Below are 16,637 nucleotides of genomic sequence, written 5' to 3' on the forward strand. Positions count from 1 at the left end.
GCCACCGGCGTCGCCATTTTTGCCGGCGAATCACATATACTTTCTCCCTTAAGTAGTAATCTGGAGCCTCGCCTTGGTCAATGAAAGTTCCTGAGGCCATTAAGGCAGCAATAGCAAACATCTCAGCAATAGCCAAAGACAAATTGGACAAAATCCCCAAAACTTTTCTAGGTAATTTCTTCACAATCTCAAAACCAACAACACCATTCTTCGTCTCCTCCACCTTCCTTCCACCATTTCCTACAGACCCTTCTTCCAATTCAACAACTGGTGGCGCCACACCATCAGAACCTGGAACTGAAATTGGTCTCTTTTCCTTGTTGGGTTTATTCCCTTTTACTGTTTTGAGCTTACATGTAAGAGTAAAAGCAAAAATACGGCCTTTGTTGCGGTAAAACACCAAGAATTCGAGAATTGTGGATAAATGGACAAACCTGCTCGTTACACCTCCATACATGGACTGAAGCAAACCTCTTGCCTCTGCAAATTTTTACCTCCAAAAACTCCAACATCAATGGAGACTCTCAAGAATTCATCAAGAATCTCACTTGTGCAACTTTCTCCCTCACCCGTCTTCATCTCGGTCGCATACCATCACTATTTTTCTTTCCTCCTCCAACCTCCATAGTAACAACAACCTAAGCCACCGCACAATTAGATCTGGCCACTGCACAACCAGATCTGGCCAAACTTTTTGTAAGAGGCAAGTACTTCTTGTTCTTGTAAACTTCTCTAAGAGCTGACTTTTGCCTTTGTGAGATGACAATCAAAACCTGTGCAATTGACAACCTTACCACATTGATTTTGGATAGCTTGTTAGGAGCACCACCGGTGACCTTTGCAACATGGAGAAGAGCAAGCTCCGCCTTCAGATCCTTCAACTGAGCCAAAAGGTTTGTCTTCAACTTGTTCCTCAACTCATGAACCTTTATTCTCGCCATAGCTGTTGCTCCTTTGAGGTTACTGCTCAGACGGCGATGAAGATAAGCAATTAAGCTTGGAAGAAGAAATAACTTTTTAATTAATTGTTTTCTTAAAAAATATATTTCTTTTATAATTTTAATATTTTCTTAACTTAAAAAAGTTGTTCACTCGTCTTAAGATGCGTGAAGTCACACACTTTCGTCAACTCAGCCATCTTAAATACACATAAGCTTGGTCAATGGTCAGAGGGATTTGTTAAATTGTGTTTTATTGAGTTTAAGGGTCCAGATGACAAAAGTGTAAGTAGAAGGGTTCAGAATACAAACTGATACAAGTATAAGGGTCCACCAGACCATTTCGCCAAAAAAGAATGATGTGATGAACCAATTAATAAATAAAATATGAAACAACTATGAATGCAGTATCTGAGCTAAGAACCACAAGGCAGGCAACAGATTCTTCCAATCCTTGTGAAAAGCCACTGTAACGGATTTGGACCATCGATATCCTCATGATAAGACGGGGTTGGCAATGGCATTTCTGAAGGCAAATGCTGGTGGAAAGCATCAACTGCACCTGCAACACCATCTTCGTTCTCTAATAATACAGCTAGTTCCATTACTCGTGATTTCACCTGTATAAGTTAATTTCCCATCAGCACGAGCATTTCCAAAACACGTTTGTGTTCTGCAGTGACCGATGTCATTAGGTAGGGAGATGCATATATAGACACTTACATCAGGTTGGAGCATAAATGTTATAGCATCAGAGAGTCCTTGTACACTAAGCTGGTCAATAGGAATTGGAGCAGGTCCCAGTCCCTTTTGATGAATTCTATCGCCCCAGAAGAATTGATCACCGAAGAATGGTATTATAGTTGTTGGACACTGGATTAAAACATTGCATAAGACCATCTGAGCTTTCTATATAACTCAAAGGGGAAAATCTGATTGACGTGTATGCCCTACACATTTAGAATAATACTACTGATATGAGATTGAGAAATAACATTACCCCAGCACGTAGTCCCACGGCTGTGGTTCCAGCTCCACCATGATGAACCTGCAAGCAGGTATTTCCCATGAGCACATCAGAAAATAATATTTTTCAATTTCCAGATATCGACAAGACTGGAGTTTAGAAGGTCAGTTATACTAGAGTCTGTAAAATCCCTAACAACCAACCATTGACCATCAGTTTATCAGAACCAATCCCATCTCCCAGTCTGCTATCCAGAAAAGCATTCAAAAAATATATAACATGAGTAAATTGTAAAGCAATGATACTCACAACAGCTGCGCATTGAGGAAAAAGCCAATCATGAGGGTACTCAGCAACAAGAAAAACATCTTCAGGAATATCTTGAACTGGAACAGAATAAGAGGAGAAAAAAAAACAAGAAAAGATGTTTCTTGGTGTTAGAATATTCTCACATGCAATCCAATCACAAATGAACGGAAATATCCACATTATTTACCAATACTACAGAATTGCACTTGTGTATGTGGTGTCCATCCAGTAATATAATGACAAATAAACTGTTCTCTTGATCTATCCACTTAATGTTTATGTTGTTGTGACCCCAACTCCATACCACCATCATAGGCCTCATATTTTCTCAAGCAAGTTATTGGCCTTGGAACTGGTTTTTCGGTTGTATGTTCGGGGTTAGGGGAAGGCCAAAGGGGGAGACTTATTGTGCCAGTTAAATAACTTAATAGAGAATTTTATTTAATAGACCATCCCCTCCAAGGTTCTTCTTTTGAGGTTCATCCAGGTCTTAACCCTTCTAGTGAACGCACAGTAGAGCACTAGAGCTTCAATATGCTATATGCAATAAATTAGGAGAGTTGGTGCCTATATCTTTTTCTTTTTTCAAAAAATTTAACTTTATTTTGCAACATACAAATGATCAATTTTATGGTCAGTCAGAAACATGCAGAAAGTAATAAGATGAACAAAAAAATGCAAAGGATGAGAGAACTTACGAGTACCAAGATCTCCCCAACCTCGGTCTAGAATTCCCCTCTGCCCAGTATTCCTTAGTGCCTCCAAAATTATATCTGTAGTTTTAATGGTATCTTCAAGAGGCTAAAAAAAGAAGAAAAGGAATGAACAAGTTGGATATCTTCAAAAACAAAAGTGAAGTAAGAGACCAAAGTGATAATAATTGATCAGATTGCTAAGATCTTAATTGACACGAAGCACAGCCACCTTACAGATCTATTTAACAATTTAAGTTGTGTGAGACGAAAATGCAGTTAGATTGATAGAAGCTGGTTTACATCCACTATTGCAAGTTTATCAAGTACGAATTAAATCATTCACAAACGGATACTGTCACTAGACTGCCAGTAGAAAACTAAGAATTCCACCTACAGTAATAAACCTAGTCATAAGTTGCTTCAAAATTATAAAAGACATCAGACTGGATATATCTTGCAAGAGTGTCTGAGTGGGATAAAGGATCATCTAATACTTCTAAGACTTCTGGGAGTTCATATTAGAAAACCTTACCATGCTCCCAAACCCAATATATACAGGTTTAGGCCCATTTTGGATCCACTTGATAAATTCTTCAGGAGGTTGGTAGTTACTCCCAAGGTTTAAGAAACAATAGCCAACAATATCAACCAAAGAGCCCCAATCTGCAAAAAATGAAATTGCTTCAATATTTTTTATGATAAATCAAGTGGACTGATGGTATGAGCACACATTATTACTAAGCCAATGGGTGAAGTAGAGCTAGAAAAAGAAGAAAAGATCTTTACATGAATTCAGGGACGGGGAAGGGGATTAATGGGAATGAAGAAAGAGAGACTAGCACAGAAATACTCCACAAGAAACTGATCCGTTCATTTTGACATTTATAAGTCATTAGTTTTGCTTCAACAAGAGAAGTGGAAATGACCAATATGACGAAAACAAGCATCCAAATACCATTTAGGAGCTGACATATACCTTTAGGCTTTGGCACAACATGTGGACTCCACATGTAGCCAGTTGGGAAGTGAGAAAGTGATCCGTGGTATGTACTGAAGTAGGCGATAGGAGGAAGGTTTAGCTTCTTTTTCCTAAACTCGTTGATCAAACCTCTTATGCCCCACCAGATCAGTAAATCCACGACTATGTAGGAAAGCTGAAATGTGCAGAAGACAAAATAGAGTTTAAACAGGAATCAGAAGCATTACTGGAAAAATATTTTTCAAAAGAAGAAACTGATAACATACCCAATACGCAGCAGGTTGAGGTACACGAGCCAACGGATGAGGAAATTCATAAGTTGGCCTGTCTATTAACAAAGTGTGTGAGAAGGTACCTTGTTGAAAATATTAAATGGGAGAATTTAATGAAGAATGACATTGAACTCAGCAACTGACTCACATTATATTCTATGTGCATAATAGTTCTTCCAATTGATCTATAAAACTTCCTAATTCAGAAGAACCAACTACTCCAGAAATTGAGCACTTGCATCTAATCTTTGTATGTCACAGACTAAGGTGTTCGATTTGAAATATTGAATAGCAGTTTCTGCAAAAAGTTTTTCAAGTTACAGCAAAAATTGTGTTAGATGCAGCTCCACCAAAGAAAAGTTTGAGTCTTTTCGAAAGTTGTGTTTCAACAAAAACTCCATCAAAATAAAGTAGCAAAACTCATACTTTTCTTTCGTGTGGTTCTTGTAACTAGAAGAATTTTGCAAAAACTGTTTCTCAATTTTTTGAATAAAATGCCATATGGTTGATATCATGTGGGTCAGTGGTCCATGTATCAGATATTAAGCTGGTGAGAACAGAAACTACACTTGATCTTAACCACAAGGCCGAGTAAGGTCTCAAACGCCACCTTATAATGGTCTATTCAACATCAAATCTAAAAAGCATTCACATAAAGAAGAACAATCACCTATTACAAATTGGCTTTTCTCAAAGAGGAAACTTTTGTAGAAAAAAAGAGAAATCAGATAGCGGTATTTTGTTTCATCAATGATTTATAAGAGGAATGGACATTACAAGGTCACATATTGACAAAGACAGCAATTGCAGGTGCATCCACTTGTCCAATTGTTAATACGAAATTTCCAATATAATAAAGTTAAGTGTCAATCAGAGCTTACGTCCAGGGCATTGTGAAGAAGATATGGAGGGGTACCCCAAGAGCTTCAGCAACGTGTGCATGTCCTGTCCAAAAAAATAAAACAATACTTATAAGTTGACTTGGACTAAATCGCATCCTGTTGACTAATCCTGATAAATGTTATTAACCAAAATAGCAGCAAGAGGTTGCTGATATCTGTACAATGATGGACTAGAATTATCTATGATACAACGAGTCTATAAAGTCCAGGAAAGCATAAAAATGAATATTGTTTTGGGGACCATTGAGGAAAACCATATAAAGCAGTTTATTTTATTCGACATTTATTTACAGAGCACAAGCTCAAGATTAGGTCTTCTTCCATCTAAGCTCTTTGTTTTCAATGATTTCCAAAAAATGGAATCTGCTTGTGCTGTAATTACTAAACCCAAACCGATATGCAACTTGCCAAAGCTGTGCAGAATACACACCTCCATAGATTCAGCTAATGACTTCTCCCAAAATAAGTTTTTTAGTTTGGAAGGGCTTTTACTTGTTCGAAGCAATTTAACACAGCTCGTGAATTTGATACAGAAAATACAATCAGGTGGATTTCTGTAAAGGCCAATAACGACATAGGTCTACTCTAATTGAAAAGAAGCAGAGGAGCACTGTGAAGACAGTGTGAGATTAAATATGTAACATACGAACAGTCAAACTCAGCTAAGGCGGAGGAGTAACTTTTCAGACTGAACTCCTCCCAAGGTCAAATCTAGATAGCTTCTGGTCTCCACATTAGAAGTGTCAAATGAGATTAAACTCGTAGTAAGTAAACAGAGTTATTTGGCCAAAGACATTTCAAACGATTCTAACCTGAGTATGATTCAAGGTTATCTTTGAGATTCTTGTGTCCGGAGCTTACAGTGACCCATCCCTCACTTCATACACACTAATATGTTCATTTAATTGATATTTGTTGACTTCATGTTAATCCTTTCTAAGATAAATTCCACAATGCGACTAACAGACCATCTCAGAATATAGTAGCTCCTCTACTTATAGTATCTCACAATATATCTTTCTAATTTAATCAAACATATGTTCTCTATGATGGCAAAATATGACCACCACCACCCGCCACCCGCCACCCACCCCACCCCCACCCCCGAAAAAACAAGAGAAGACAGAAATGTATCTTTTGGAGAACAAGAAATGATATTACAACTCCATGTGATAAATCATGGACGAAACATGAATTAGATGTCCAGATATCAAAAAGGTGAAATGAGTGGTGAGTACAGAGATTCCTTCCGAACTCACCATAAGCAGGAGGATTTGCAATAATCGCTTGTGCTCTGAAAGGTTCACCAGTTTCAATATCTGGCTCAGTGCAAGCCGGAAGAAGAGATTCAATTATAGCCTTTAGCTGCTTTCGTTGTACAGATATCTCTCGTGGTCCCGAAGGAATGAGACCTTTGTTCCTAGCCATATCTGCAATTCCACAGAACATACAAACTTAGTCCATATTAAGTTATTTTATCAGCAAACAGGAATTCCATATTACTACTTGTACAGGTATGTGAATGAGACACTTATTTCATACTAGATTCCAGTACAAATTTGACTGTTAAGTATGTTGAAAAGTTCCTAAAATTTTAAGAGAAATTTTCAAACTGTGCATTAAGTAACTAAAAGGAAAAAAACAGAAGCTTGATATAACCACAATTGCTCATAGGATTATGTTAGTGTTCATCATTGGTTGAAAGTGTGGCTATAGTCTCCTAGTGATTTGGGCAACCCTTACCGCATGAACCAACTTTTGAGATTGAGTTAGGCCTAAGCCCATCTTCTTAGCTTGGTATTAGTGCCAGCGTTGTCAAAGGCACCCTGACGCGAGGCTCAAAAGCGTTTCGCCTTGTTTAATGTGCAATTTTGTGTCCTCGTCAAGGCAATACGACATACTTTTTCTTGCCAATGAGCCTCTTTAGAAGAGGCGGCACTAAAAAATTGATATTTTACTTTATCATATTATTTTTTTCAATTTCTTTCTTCATATATTTGTCACACATTCATGCTTATAATTATTACACAGATTTGTATTTTTTTCTCCCTTTGCTCCTTTTTTCATTAAAGCCCACACTATAGTTGCACTTAAATCCCCAACAGATCTTAGAGATTGTTTGCGCTTTCTGCTTTTGATAACACTAATTAGAGCCACACCCATCACCATTGTTGTGTTACCTAATGTAGGGCACTATGTTATGATATCCATGCTTCATCTAGTCTTGGGCGTGCAGGAAGGGGGGGAGGGGCGTGTGCCCAAAATTGCAGAAAACTATGTTTACTCATACCGGATACTTCCCCACCCAGGCAGAAAGGCCTAACACATACCCATAGCAGAGTACACATAACATAGACAAAAACAAGAATGAGAAAAACAAATAACCATGCCAAAGACCTCTTACATCCTGTCAATACCCGAGGATCACCACCCAATGGGTAGAAGTCTATGCCTCCTGATTTGACAAAATCGCGGAAGTTAGAATGAGTTGCCAGCCTGACATGATGACCAAACGCCTGTCAATGCATAAAACTGATTAGAAAAGGAACAAACGATTTACTCTACAAATGAACAATTTCTCAACCAAAATACAAAGATATTAAGGTGCACAAACATCAACAAAATTCTCTAGACAGTGAGTGGAAGATAAAAAAACATACATAAACTACTACAAGAAATATGGAAACACAAAATCTATAGTCGAAATATAATCAATTATTTCACATGAAAGTCCAATATTGGCCACAAAAATGATGAGAATATTAAATAATAAGCAAATAAATAATTGTGCACCAGAAGAGGCAAACAGCAAGAAATAAAGCTAAACCAACCTGAGACAGGAAAAGAAATTAATCCAATGGTACCCACACTGGAAAGAGCATATTTAGAATGTTTTACCAGTCAAGCAACAAAAGACATCAGCTCTCAAGCAGACAAAATTTTCCTTGCGCAAAGTAATTGCAAGGTCCAAGTGACCTTTGTTTTTAATACTTGCTTCAACCATATAGGTCCAATTTCACCTCTAAAAATTCTCTCTGTCAACATATTCTCAAATGAAATCTCAATTGGTTTACCCAGGTCCAAGGGGCACAATCTAATCTTTTTACAGCAACTCAACAATCAATTTTAAAAGTTGGTGACTAAGAAGACTTGAAAAGTGGAGAAACTAAGTCTAGTAAAATAGAACTTAGAAGTCCATCTAACAGACCTCTCCAACAAAGTGTCATTCAAAGCCGAAATTTGGGTTATTCTGTAAAGGATGCTTGAAAAACATAGAATGCAATGATATAATCATAAAGGCAAGCACAGATGGTTAAGAAGAAAACGATACAGAACATATATGACCAGTACAGCTATAAACATGGTGATTTAGAACTCCCAACATGCCTGAAGTCTCTTGGCCATTGCCAAAAATGGTTGAACATCTCCCCTGGTTCCAACAATAAGCACAACGATTTTCAACTTTGGAACTGACTTATTAAAATCTGTGATAATCCTGTCTACAGTAAGAGTGGGTTCTTCAACAGATCGCAGCTCCAACAATTCAGAAGTTTCAGGCGTACTCGTAGTAAGGTCGACCTCTACTGTTCCATCCCCTTGAATCTTTATCAGCTTGAGCTTTTGCTGGTGACATTAAGAACAGAAGGAAATATGAGGAAATGGTAAGTGAATAACAAGGAGTCAGCAACTTAACGGCAAGAAAATGAAAAGGTATATCATTTTCCAGATGCATTAAGTAAAAAAACACATGTAAGTAATTCATGGTGGTTCTTTCAGACGCTGCAGAGGGGCAGTCCTGGTTCTCCATAGTCCATACTTACATAGGCAGATAGTAAGAATTCTTAGCCTGTTTAATTAGCTGCTACTTGTACATATACAGGCATGGACAACCTAATGTATGAAGCGGTGATTCAGGACGGAGACATGTGATTATGTGCAGAAAAAATTGACTTTATTAAAGAGGGTGGTTTTCTTTCAGCCACTTATTAAATAGCAACTTGACTCAGCAGAGCCCTACAACATACATATCAACTCCATCAGTTAAAAGTAAGAAACTAGCTCAAAAACCAAATGGTCAAAGTAAATTTTGCATCAGTAAGTTTAAATAAGTACTTGGTCAATACAATTGCCAGCTTCACATGGTCTAAGCATCATTTGTAAACGTAATGCTCAGCATTCTAGGATTCTTTTAAGTTTTATTGGTTTAGGTAAATCATATTTCTTCAGATAACAAGCAGTCTCGTTATTCATACACTTATCACTTCCCATATCAGCTTTTCTACTCCTTATCACTCTCCAACATTAAAGGATCTTTCCATGCTTCCAGTTTACAATCAAATAAAACAAATTCAAGCCAAAACTAGTGTCAAGGACAAAAGATTAAACTCTAACAAGTTGCAACAACTTTTGACACATTTACATGCATATCATAATCAAGACTAGTAATTCTATTCAACTCTTACGCCATGTTGACTATAATAGAATCTCACAGCAAAGCACTACACAATTGGTTGTCAGATAATAGGCACTTCAAAGCTGGAGACATCAATAAATTGTCCAAAATTTACCTTTCCACGTTCAGAAAGTCTATCCAATATTAGATTATGTCTTGGACTAACCCTCCTCTCAGTCAAAGATCTTGAAAATGCCATATCCTGGCCTTCAGGGAAAAGACCTCCTCCAATAGTCACAGGTGCAGTAATGCAGTGCTCCAAACCTACAAGTTAAACAAAAAAATAAAATGCAAAAGTCTTGTATGAGAAAGAAATACATCTAATCCAGTAAACCACAACGGTCAGCTTTATCCCATCAACATAGAGATAAATGTCTAAGCCCTTCTGAAGCAAGTACGGAAAAGAGAAGAGAAAAGAAAAGAAAAGAAAAAACAAAGAATCATATGCAGCAACGATTTCCTTCAATTGCTTATAGAAGACCAAATCAATATTTTCTTACTACTAAATTTTCAGAAAGACAACGCTAAGAGGTTCCCAAGTTTAATTCATGAGTATTTTGCCACTCTAGACATGAAATCATTGTCAGCAACACAGCATACTGGCAGAATATCCTAAATGTGATACAGGAGATAGCTTTTGCTTTGGAGGGAGGAAAGTGGAGATGATGTGAGAAGTGACATAGGAGGAAGTCTATAATGTACCTTAGCTTTGAGGGAAGCACAGAAGAAATCGTGAGCACAAGCATTTTTCTCTCTTGTATGGAGACAGAGCTGTTAAAGTAAGTACTCTGGAGACTTTTGGATATTTGATATTTTTCATGTTTGGTGTTAAATCATGGTTCCATCTTTTAGTAACTTGGTTTGACATCGTTATCCCCTGTCCTCCACAAACAATGTTAGTTTTGTTTGTCATTAATTTCGTTGATGTATTGATTCTCCTTTGTAGGGGTAGTGGTGAAACTTGGAAATATAGAGCACTGGAAAGAATTCTTGACATTTGGACCAAAAGAAGCAGGTGAATATAATTTACCTCATGAAACTCGAGCAAGACACTGCAGCCCCAAAAAAAGTTCAGTCTCTTCATAGAATATGTGACCCTTAAAGTAACTTGAACCACAATCAACAAGCAGATGGTAGATTATAAGGAAGCAAGACTTTCTACAGATAGCTGTACAGAGATGAATTAGCTCAAGGAATTCCAGAGACAGATAAGGATGACAACAGGCATAATTTCGACCTTGAGATGAAAAATGTCAATGAACCCTCCTTTTAGAATAGAGTTGTAAGATGAGGCACAGTTCTATACTTAAACTTAGAGCCAGAACACTTTTATTTATTTATTTAGGTCTATGACAGGAAAAGTTACTCTCATCTTTTCTATAATACTTGCTGAGTAATATAGGACAAGCCTTAATAGTCTGAGATTCACAACTAAGCTTACATGTCGATCTAGATAGGACTATTTGAACTCCTTCTAGGTTGATTTCATAGATGACAACAAGTAATGAGAGAGCATAATAAAGGAAAGGAACCAGCCCGTTTGGTGGGACAGAAAATAATAGTTCCATTCATCAAACTGTTAGCCAGAGGACAACAATGATGCTTAACATTGTAAATAAGATAGTTTCCTAGACCATTTTGTCATCCAAAATAGAATAAATACACAAACATGATTCACTTTTTATCAAACAGAATAAAGATACAACACAAGAAATAGTTTTACTATCAATCAAAGAAGAATTATACTTATTAGTATACTCGTCCCACAAAGACAAATTACACCCCAGTGAACAGCATTATGAAACAAAAACCAAAAAAGTTTTTTTTTTTTTTTTAAAAAAAAAACACAGGATCATTCTGAAGTCCTACTATCCCAGTCACTTGGCACTCGCTCATTCGTTTCCCCTCTAACAATCATTTACATCCTTGTCAATATAACATTTTGCCAAGATCATGACTCCTATTCTAAATTTATTGGTTTAAGAGAAGACTAAACTAAATGCACAAGGAAGAATCTGTTGCAGGTTTTCTCAAATTCATTAATTTATCAACAGAGAAAAGCTTAGGAAGATGAAAAGCACTAACCTCTCCGAGCTTGAGGTGGAGGACTAGAACTCCGATTATTTGAATCAGGATGTAGTAATGGATGTGTTCTCTCATATTTCATTTCTGGAGTCAAACACTCATCAGCATGCTCATCTGAAGACCTAATGTCCTTAAGTGATGAAGAACTTGTTCTCCAGTCATCTAATTCATCGGAAAAAGTAGCTTCACGCCGCTCATCAGCATTGTTCGGTACTTCTGAATCCCTTGTGCTCTGATTGCCATTAAGCCCATTACTATCCATTTCATCTGATGAACTCCAAAACCACTTAAATTCACCAAACTGACACACCTAGTGTTCTAAAATTTCAAGCTTCGCAAACAACTGTTAAGAGAACTAAAATTCAACTTAACTCCAGATTCAGCAACAAACATAAAAATCTGCTGACAACTTGCAAAATTCAGCAACTCCAGAATTCATAAACAATCCTGTGCATCAAAATCTGCTCAGAAATGGGAAAATTTCAGCAACCCCAAAATGCACAACACTTTCATTCAGCAACCCCACAATGAAAAACCAAATCTTGATCTAAAGCTAAAACTTTCCAAACTACACCACAAGCAATGTGAAAAGCTAATCTACCCTCTGCAACAACCAATTACTAGAAAAAAAGAAACACAACCAAACAGTCAACGGCACGCATTGTTTAAAATCAGCACAAAGTTCAAAAAGAGTAGTAATGATAACAACATCTACAGGAAACTGACACAATACACACCCTAATTCTATTTATTATCAATAGAGAACACTACAAACAACAAATAAGTTAAGAAGTTGAAACCCCACAAAACAGAAGATACCAAAAAGGCTTATTCTTTTGGCGATTCAATAATTAATGAAACTGAATACTCAACTACCAAGAAAGCAACTTTACTTCTTTCGTCTTATATATTGAAAAGAGTCTTTCCAAGTTTGAGCTTACTATCATCAATTATTGGTTTTTTTGGAAGCTAAAAAAAAACAAAGATGGTGTGTGGTTGTTGATAAAAAGAAGCTTCACTCCTTTGTTGAGTTGTGGAAGAACACTTACTTATTAAGAATGTTCATCACACAAACTATTCTTGAAAATAGTCCTAATTTTTCTCTTCTTTACTGTTCAATCCAAAACTTAAAAAGGATGTATTCTTTGCAAAATATTTCTTACAAAATACTTTCTCCGTTTCATATTAACTGGATTTTTTAGTATTCTTTCATTGTTCAAAATTATAGAATTGTTTATAGTTAGAAGATGGATGTTTTAAAAAATTTCATAATTATCCTACGCAAAAATGAAATTAAACTTGCGATAATAATGAAAAATATGATTTAAATTATGTTTTTGAATTATTTTTTTAAAATAAAAGTGCATTGCCCACAAATTCAATTAATATAAAATAGAGGCAGTAAGTTACTTAAAAGTGAGGAAAGTATTGGTATCGAAACAGAAAAATAAATTATATAAATGACATTCAAATTTATTAGTATCTCGTTACTACTCACATGCAACTCAACCCACGAGCTTGAACTCCCACTCCTTCTCCATCTCATCCTTATAAAATTTTACTATATTATATATAAATATATTTTTTAATTTATTAAAAATTATTATTTTCCTTCGTTCCAAGCACACTTGTTAGTGAACTCAACTTTGTCTTCCTCCTTTTTTTTTCTTTTTTTTTTAAAACTATTTTAACAATCTGCCAGATCCTTTCTTGTCCTTAGTGCATTTCCAATCTAATCCTCTATTTTACTCTCCAAATATAGAGTTTTCTATTTTTTTCAGACAATCAACTTAAACCCAATTCTCTATTTTACTCTCTAAAAAGAAATATTTTTCTCTCTCCTTAATATTATATTATTATTTCTATTTCATTCTTATTTTCTTATTTCATAATATAAATCATTTATTTCTTTTTCCCAAATAATTACTTTATATAATTTTTAATGTGATATGAAATTATATTTTATTCTAAATTTTTAAATAACATAAATTGCAAGAAAATATAATATAATACATAAATTAGGGGACAAATTCAAATAAAAGTGACATACAATTACATAAACATTCAATTTTCAAAATTATTATGTTGCTCCCATAAATGCTCTATTAATGCATTACAGAGTTCAAAATGAGCATTTTTGTCCTTACTTTTTTTATGTATAGCTAAATATTGTTAAAACCGGAGATTTCATCTACCACCATTTCTATAGTTGGAGTTGGAGCCTCTACGACATCTTGAATTGGTGCAGTATAATACATGTAGTCATTATATCATGTAGCACTTCCTTTCTCTAAAAACGTGACGGTCCTGCAATAATTGCAAAACGTGATTGCAAAAAGTTCGAGGACAAGGCTCTACTTTGCAATCATCAGAGTCCGAGGTTCCTAATCCTACATCACCTATAGTATCATCTCCTAACTTATCATCTTTTTCACTTAATTTAAATGAGAATTTTTCAGGTCATTACACTTCATCTGAACGACCTATTGGGGTGAAGAAATCAAAATTAAAGAGATCAAAAGATGAAGGTCTTTCGTCAGTTATGAAACTTTTCGAAATCGAAAATAATTGACTTGGGAAGATGTTATCAGAGTCTGCTACATCCAAACAATAGGAAGGCGAAAGGCTAGATAGATCTATCAAAGCCAAGGAATTTAGAGACGAAACTAAAATTTTAATGAAAATTTTAGAAACTATTAGTGATCCAAATGTTTGTGATTACCTGCAGCGAGAACAACAACGAATACTTGAAAAAAGAAATCGATAATCACAACCGCAGTCACAACCGCAATCACAACCACAATCACAACAATTCTCAGAATCATATCCTAATTTTTTTTCGAATAGTGCTAAATCTGGAAACGACCTACCGAATTTCTAAATTATTGTTGTGATCAATTAATTATTATGTTATGTATTGTATTGTATTTTATCTTGTATTTAAATTATTATGTTATGTATTATATTGTATTGTTATCTTGTACTTAAATTATTATGTTATATATTGTATTGTTATCTTGTATTTAAATTTTTATTGTGTTTATCATATCATGTATTGTATTTTTAAATTAAATTTTTTCATCTTGCCATTTTAATTTTGCGTTAAATTTTTTCATCTTGCCATTTTAATTTTGCGTATTCTTTATAATGAAAATTAATAATAAAATAAAATTTTCTTATTCACGAAAATTAGAAAAAAAAATTAAAATACTATTAATTTGAAATTAAAATAGTATATATTAAATAATATATTTTTAAAATATTATATTACATTTAAAAAAGAATTATGAATATTAGATATTTAATTAATGGAATTATATGTAAAATAATATGTTAATTAGAATGTAATAGAAATAATAATAAAATAATGAAAAAGTGAAATAGAGAGTGTGAATAGTAATTCTCCAAATTTGGAGAACTACTATTCAACTCTCTAAATTTGAAGAATAGAGGGTGATTTGGAGGTGGGTTGGAGTGTTCATTCTCTTTTTTACTCTCCAAATATAAAGAATGGAGAGTAAAATAGAGGTGGATTGGAGATAGTCCTACATCTTCAATTATTATTGTGTTTCTCTCTCTTTGGAAAATTAATTATATTAAAAATTGATTATTTTATTCTATATAGTGGTGCTATTTGTCACTACACCTTTCTGTCTTGTATTGACACGATTGGATTAAAGATTACAATGCCTTTTTGGCTTCAAAATCATCTAAATTTTCATCCAAAAACAAAATTACCTTTCACTTTTCTTTCTTATTTTCTTCAAATATCTTTACTTTCTTCTTTACTTTACTCATTTTATCTCTCATTTTAGGAAATGTTTCTCAATATTCTCATATTTGATTGGATTAAATGTTTTTCAAATCAACTTATTTTTCTTAAATTAATTTTTTTTCTTACCTCACTCCGTGCCCTGACCCTCCCCATTCAAAAAAAATTAAAATTTTTATTTTTATTTTTAAAAAATCAATTTATTGTGTCCCTACCCCCAACAAAAAAAAAAATTAACAACTTAAATTATTTTTTTGAAAAACAATTTAATTTTAGATTTTTTTCAATTTTTTTACCCCGCTCAACCCTGACTATCCCTACCCTCGCTTCCCACAAAAAAAATAGAAGTTTGTTTTCTAACAAAAATAATTAAATTTTCATTTTCTTAAACCCACACCTACCACCCTCTCCCAAAAATAAATAATTAAAAGTTTTTTAAAAAAATATATTTTTTATTTTTATTTTTCTTCCCTACCCTACGAGTCGTGTGTGATTGGGTCCATGTTCGAAAGTTGGGATCGAAATTCTTATTTGAAAGTTGAATCTTCGGTCTCGCATCTAGTGTTGGTTGTCGGGTCCGATGTTGATAAGTAAGTCGGGTCTTGATTCGAGTGTCGAAGTCGAAACCTAAATTGATGGGTCATGTTCAAGTTCGGGTGTCGGGGTCAGGTCCTAAATCGTATATCTAATCTCAATTATCGGGGTTTGGTCCTAGGTCGAATTTCAGATGTGTCGTCGGGGTTATGTCCTAGTTCGCTTGTTGAGAGGTCATGTCCTAGATTGATTGTCGAGATTGGTTTTCGGGTCAAAAATTACTTTTTACTCACTAGTAAAAAAAGATACTTGATTAAAAATGTTTTTCATTCACAAATGAAACACTAAAAAAAATTTCGGAAATCATTTCTGCTCACCAACCAAAATATGAAAAAATAAGTCAGAAATCCAGTTATTTTGCAGGAAAACATTTTTCCTTCATAACACTATTTAATAACTTTATCAAATTTGAAGTGAGACACATTCCTCTTTCAAAATGGCCTACGATAGAGTCCATATGTATCTACACACTTAAAACACACCCCTAAGTAGTCGTTTAGTCATGCGATATCATATCACGATATGATATCGTGAGATGGAATCAGCGTTTGGACATGTAATTTTACGTTGATTCCATCTCATGATTCCATATCATGAGAGGTGATACCATATTCTCCAAAAACCATGATATGAAATTATATGGTGATTCCATATCATGATTTGAGATATTT

The 16,637-nt window shown here is 34.8% G+C and overlaps 2 protein-coding genes and 1 pseudogene across 3 annotated transcripts; all 3 read right to left on the reverse strand.

Moving 5' to 3' along the window:
- Window positions 1-638: 638 nt before the first annotated feature.
- LOC125855680 (60S ribosomal protein L35-like) lies at window positions 639-977 on the reverse strand. Its single transcript, XM_049535424.1, has one exon. The coding sequence runs from the start codon at window positions 939-941 to the stop codon at window positions 639-641; it is 303 nt and encodes a 100-aa protein (XP_049391381.1). The 5' UTR covers window positions 942-977.
- A 291-nt stretch (window positions 978-1,268) lies between these two features.
- On the reverse strand, window positions 1,269-12,710 carry LOC125855499 (sterol 3-beta-glucosyltransferase UGT80B1). 2 transcript variants are annotated; one of them, XM_049535218.1, is made up of 15 exons: window positions 12,650-12,710; window positions 11,601-12,061; window positions 9,631-9,779; window positions 8,450-8,686; window positions 7,467-7,578; window positions 6,322-6,492; window positions 5,042-5,105; window positions 4,155-4,212; window positions 3,886-4,063; window positions 3,442-3,572; window positions 2,913-3,015; window positions 2,215-2,291; window positions 1,939-1,986; window positions 1,662-1,811; window positions 1,269-1,558 (listed from the first exon to the last, which is right to left on the reverse strand). In XM_049535218.1, exons 2-15 carry the CDS (start codon window positions 11,860-11,862, stop codon window positions 1,355-1,357), a joined length of 1,944 nt encoding a protein of 647 aa, XP_049391175.1. In that variant the 5' UTR covers window positions 11,863-12,061; window positions 12,650-12,710; the 3' UTR covers window positions 1,269-1,354. The 2 variants fall into 2 exon arrangements, with proteins under 2 accessions (XP_049391175.1, XP_049391176.1); XM_049535219.1 differs by lacking the exon at window positions 12,650-12,710 and adding an exon at window positions 12,477-12,547.
- LOC125857286 (U2 spliceosomal RNA) lies at window positions 4,516-4,760 on the reverse strand (annotated as a pseudogene).
- Window positions 12,711-16,637: the final 3,927 nt, after the last annotated feature.

The sequence above is a fragment of the Solanum stenotomum genome, chromosome 2, assembly GCF_019186545.1.
Source record: "Solanum stenotomum isolate F172 chromosome 2, ASM1918654v1, whole genome shotgun sequence".
Taxonomy (NCBI): Eukaryota; Viridiplantae; Streptophyta; class Magnoliopsida; order Solanales; family Solanaceae; genus Solanum; species Solanum stenotomum.

What these genes read in the sequence shown, in the direction of transcription:
- LOC125855680 (XM_049535424.1), bottom strand. Translation starts at nt 941, where the DNA reads ATGGCGAGAATAAAGGTTCATGAGTTGAGGAACAAGTTGAAGACAAAC.
- LOC125855499 (XM_049535218.1), bottom strand. Translation starts at nt 11,862, where the DNA reads ATGGATAGTAATGGGCTTAATGGCAATCAGAGCACAAGGGATTCAGAA. An exon ending in TGCAAATCCTCCTGCTTATG is followed by an intron (nt 5,106 to 6,321) that starts GTGAGTTCGGAA and finishes TTTTTTGGACAG; the next exon opens with GACATGCACACGTTGCTGAA. An exon ending in CTCAACCTGCTGCGTATTGG is followed by an intron (nt 4,064 to 4,154) that starts GTATGTTATCAG and finishes TGCACATTTCAG; the next exon opens with CTTTCCTACATAGTCGTGGA.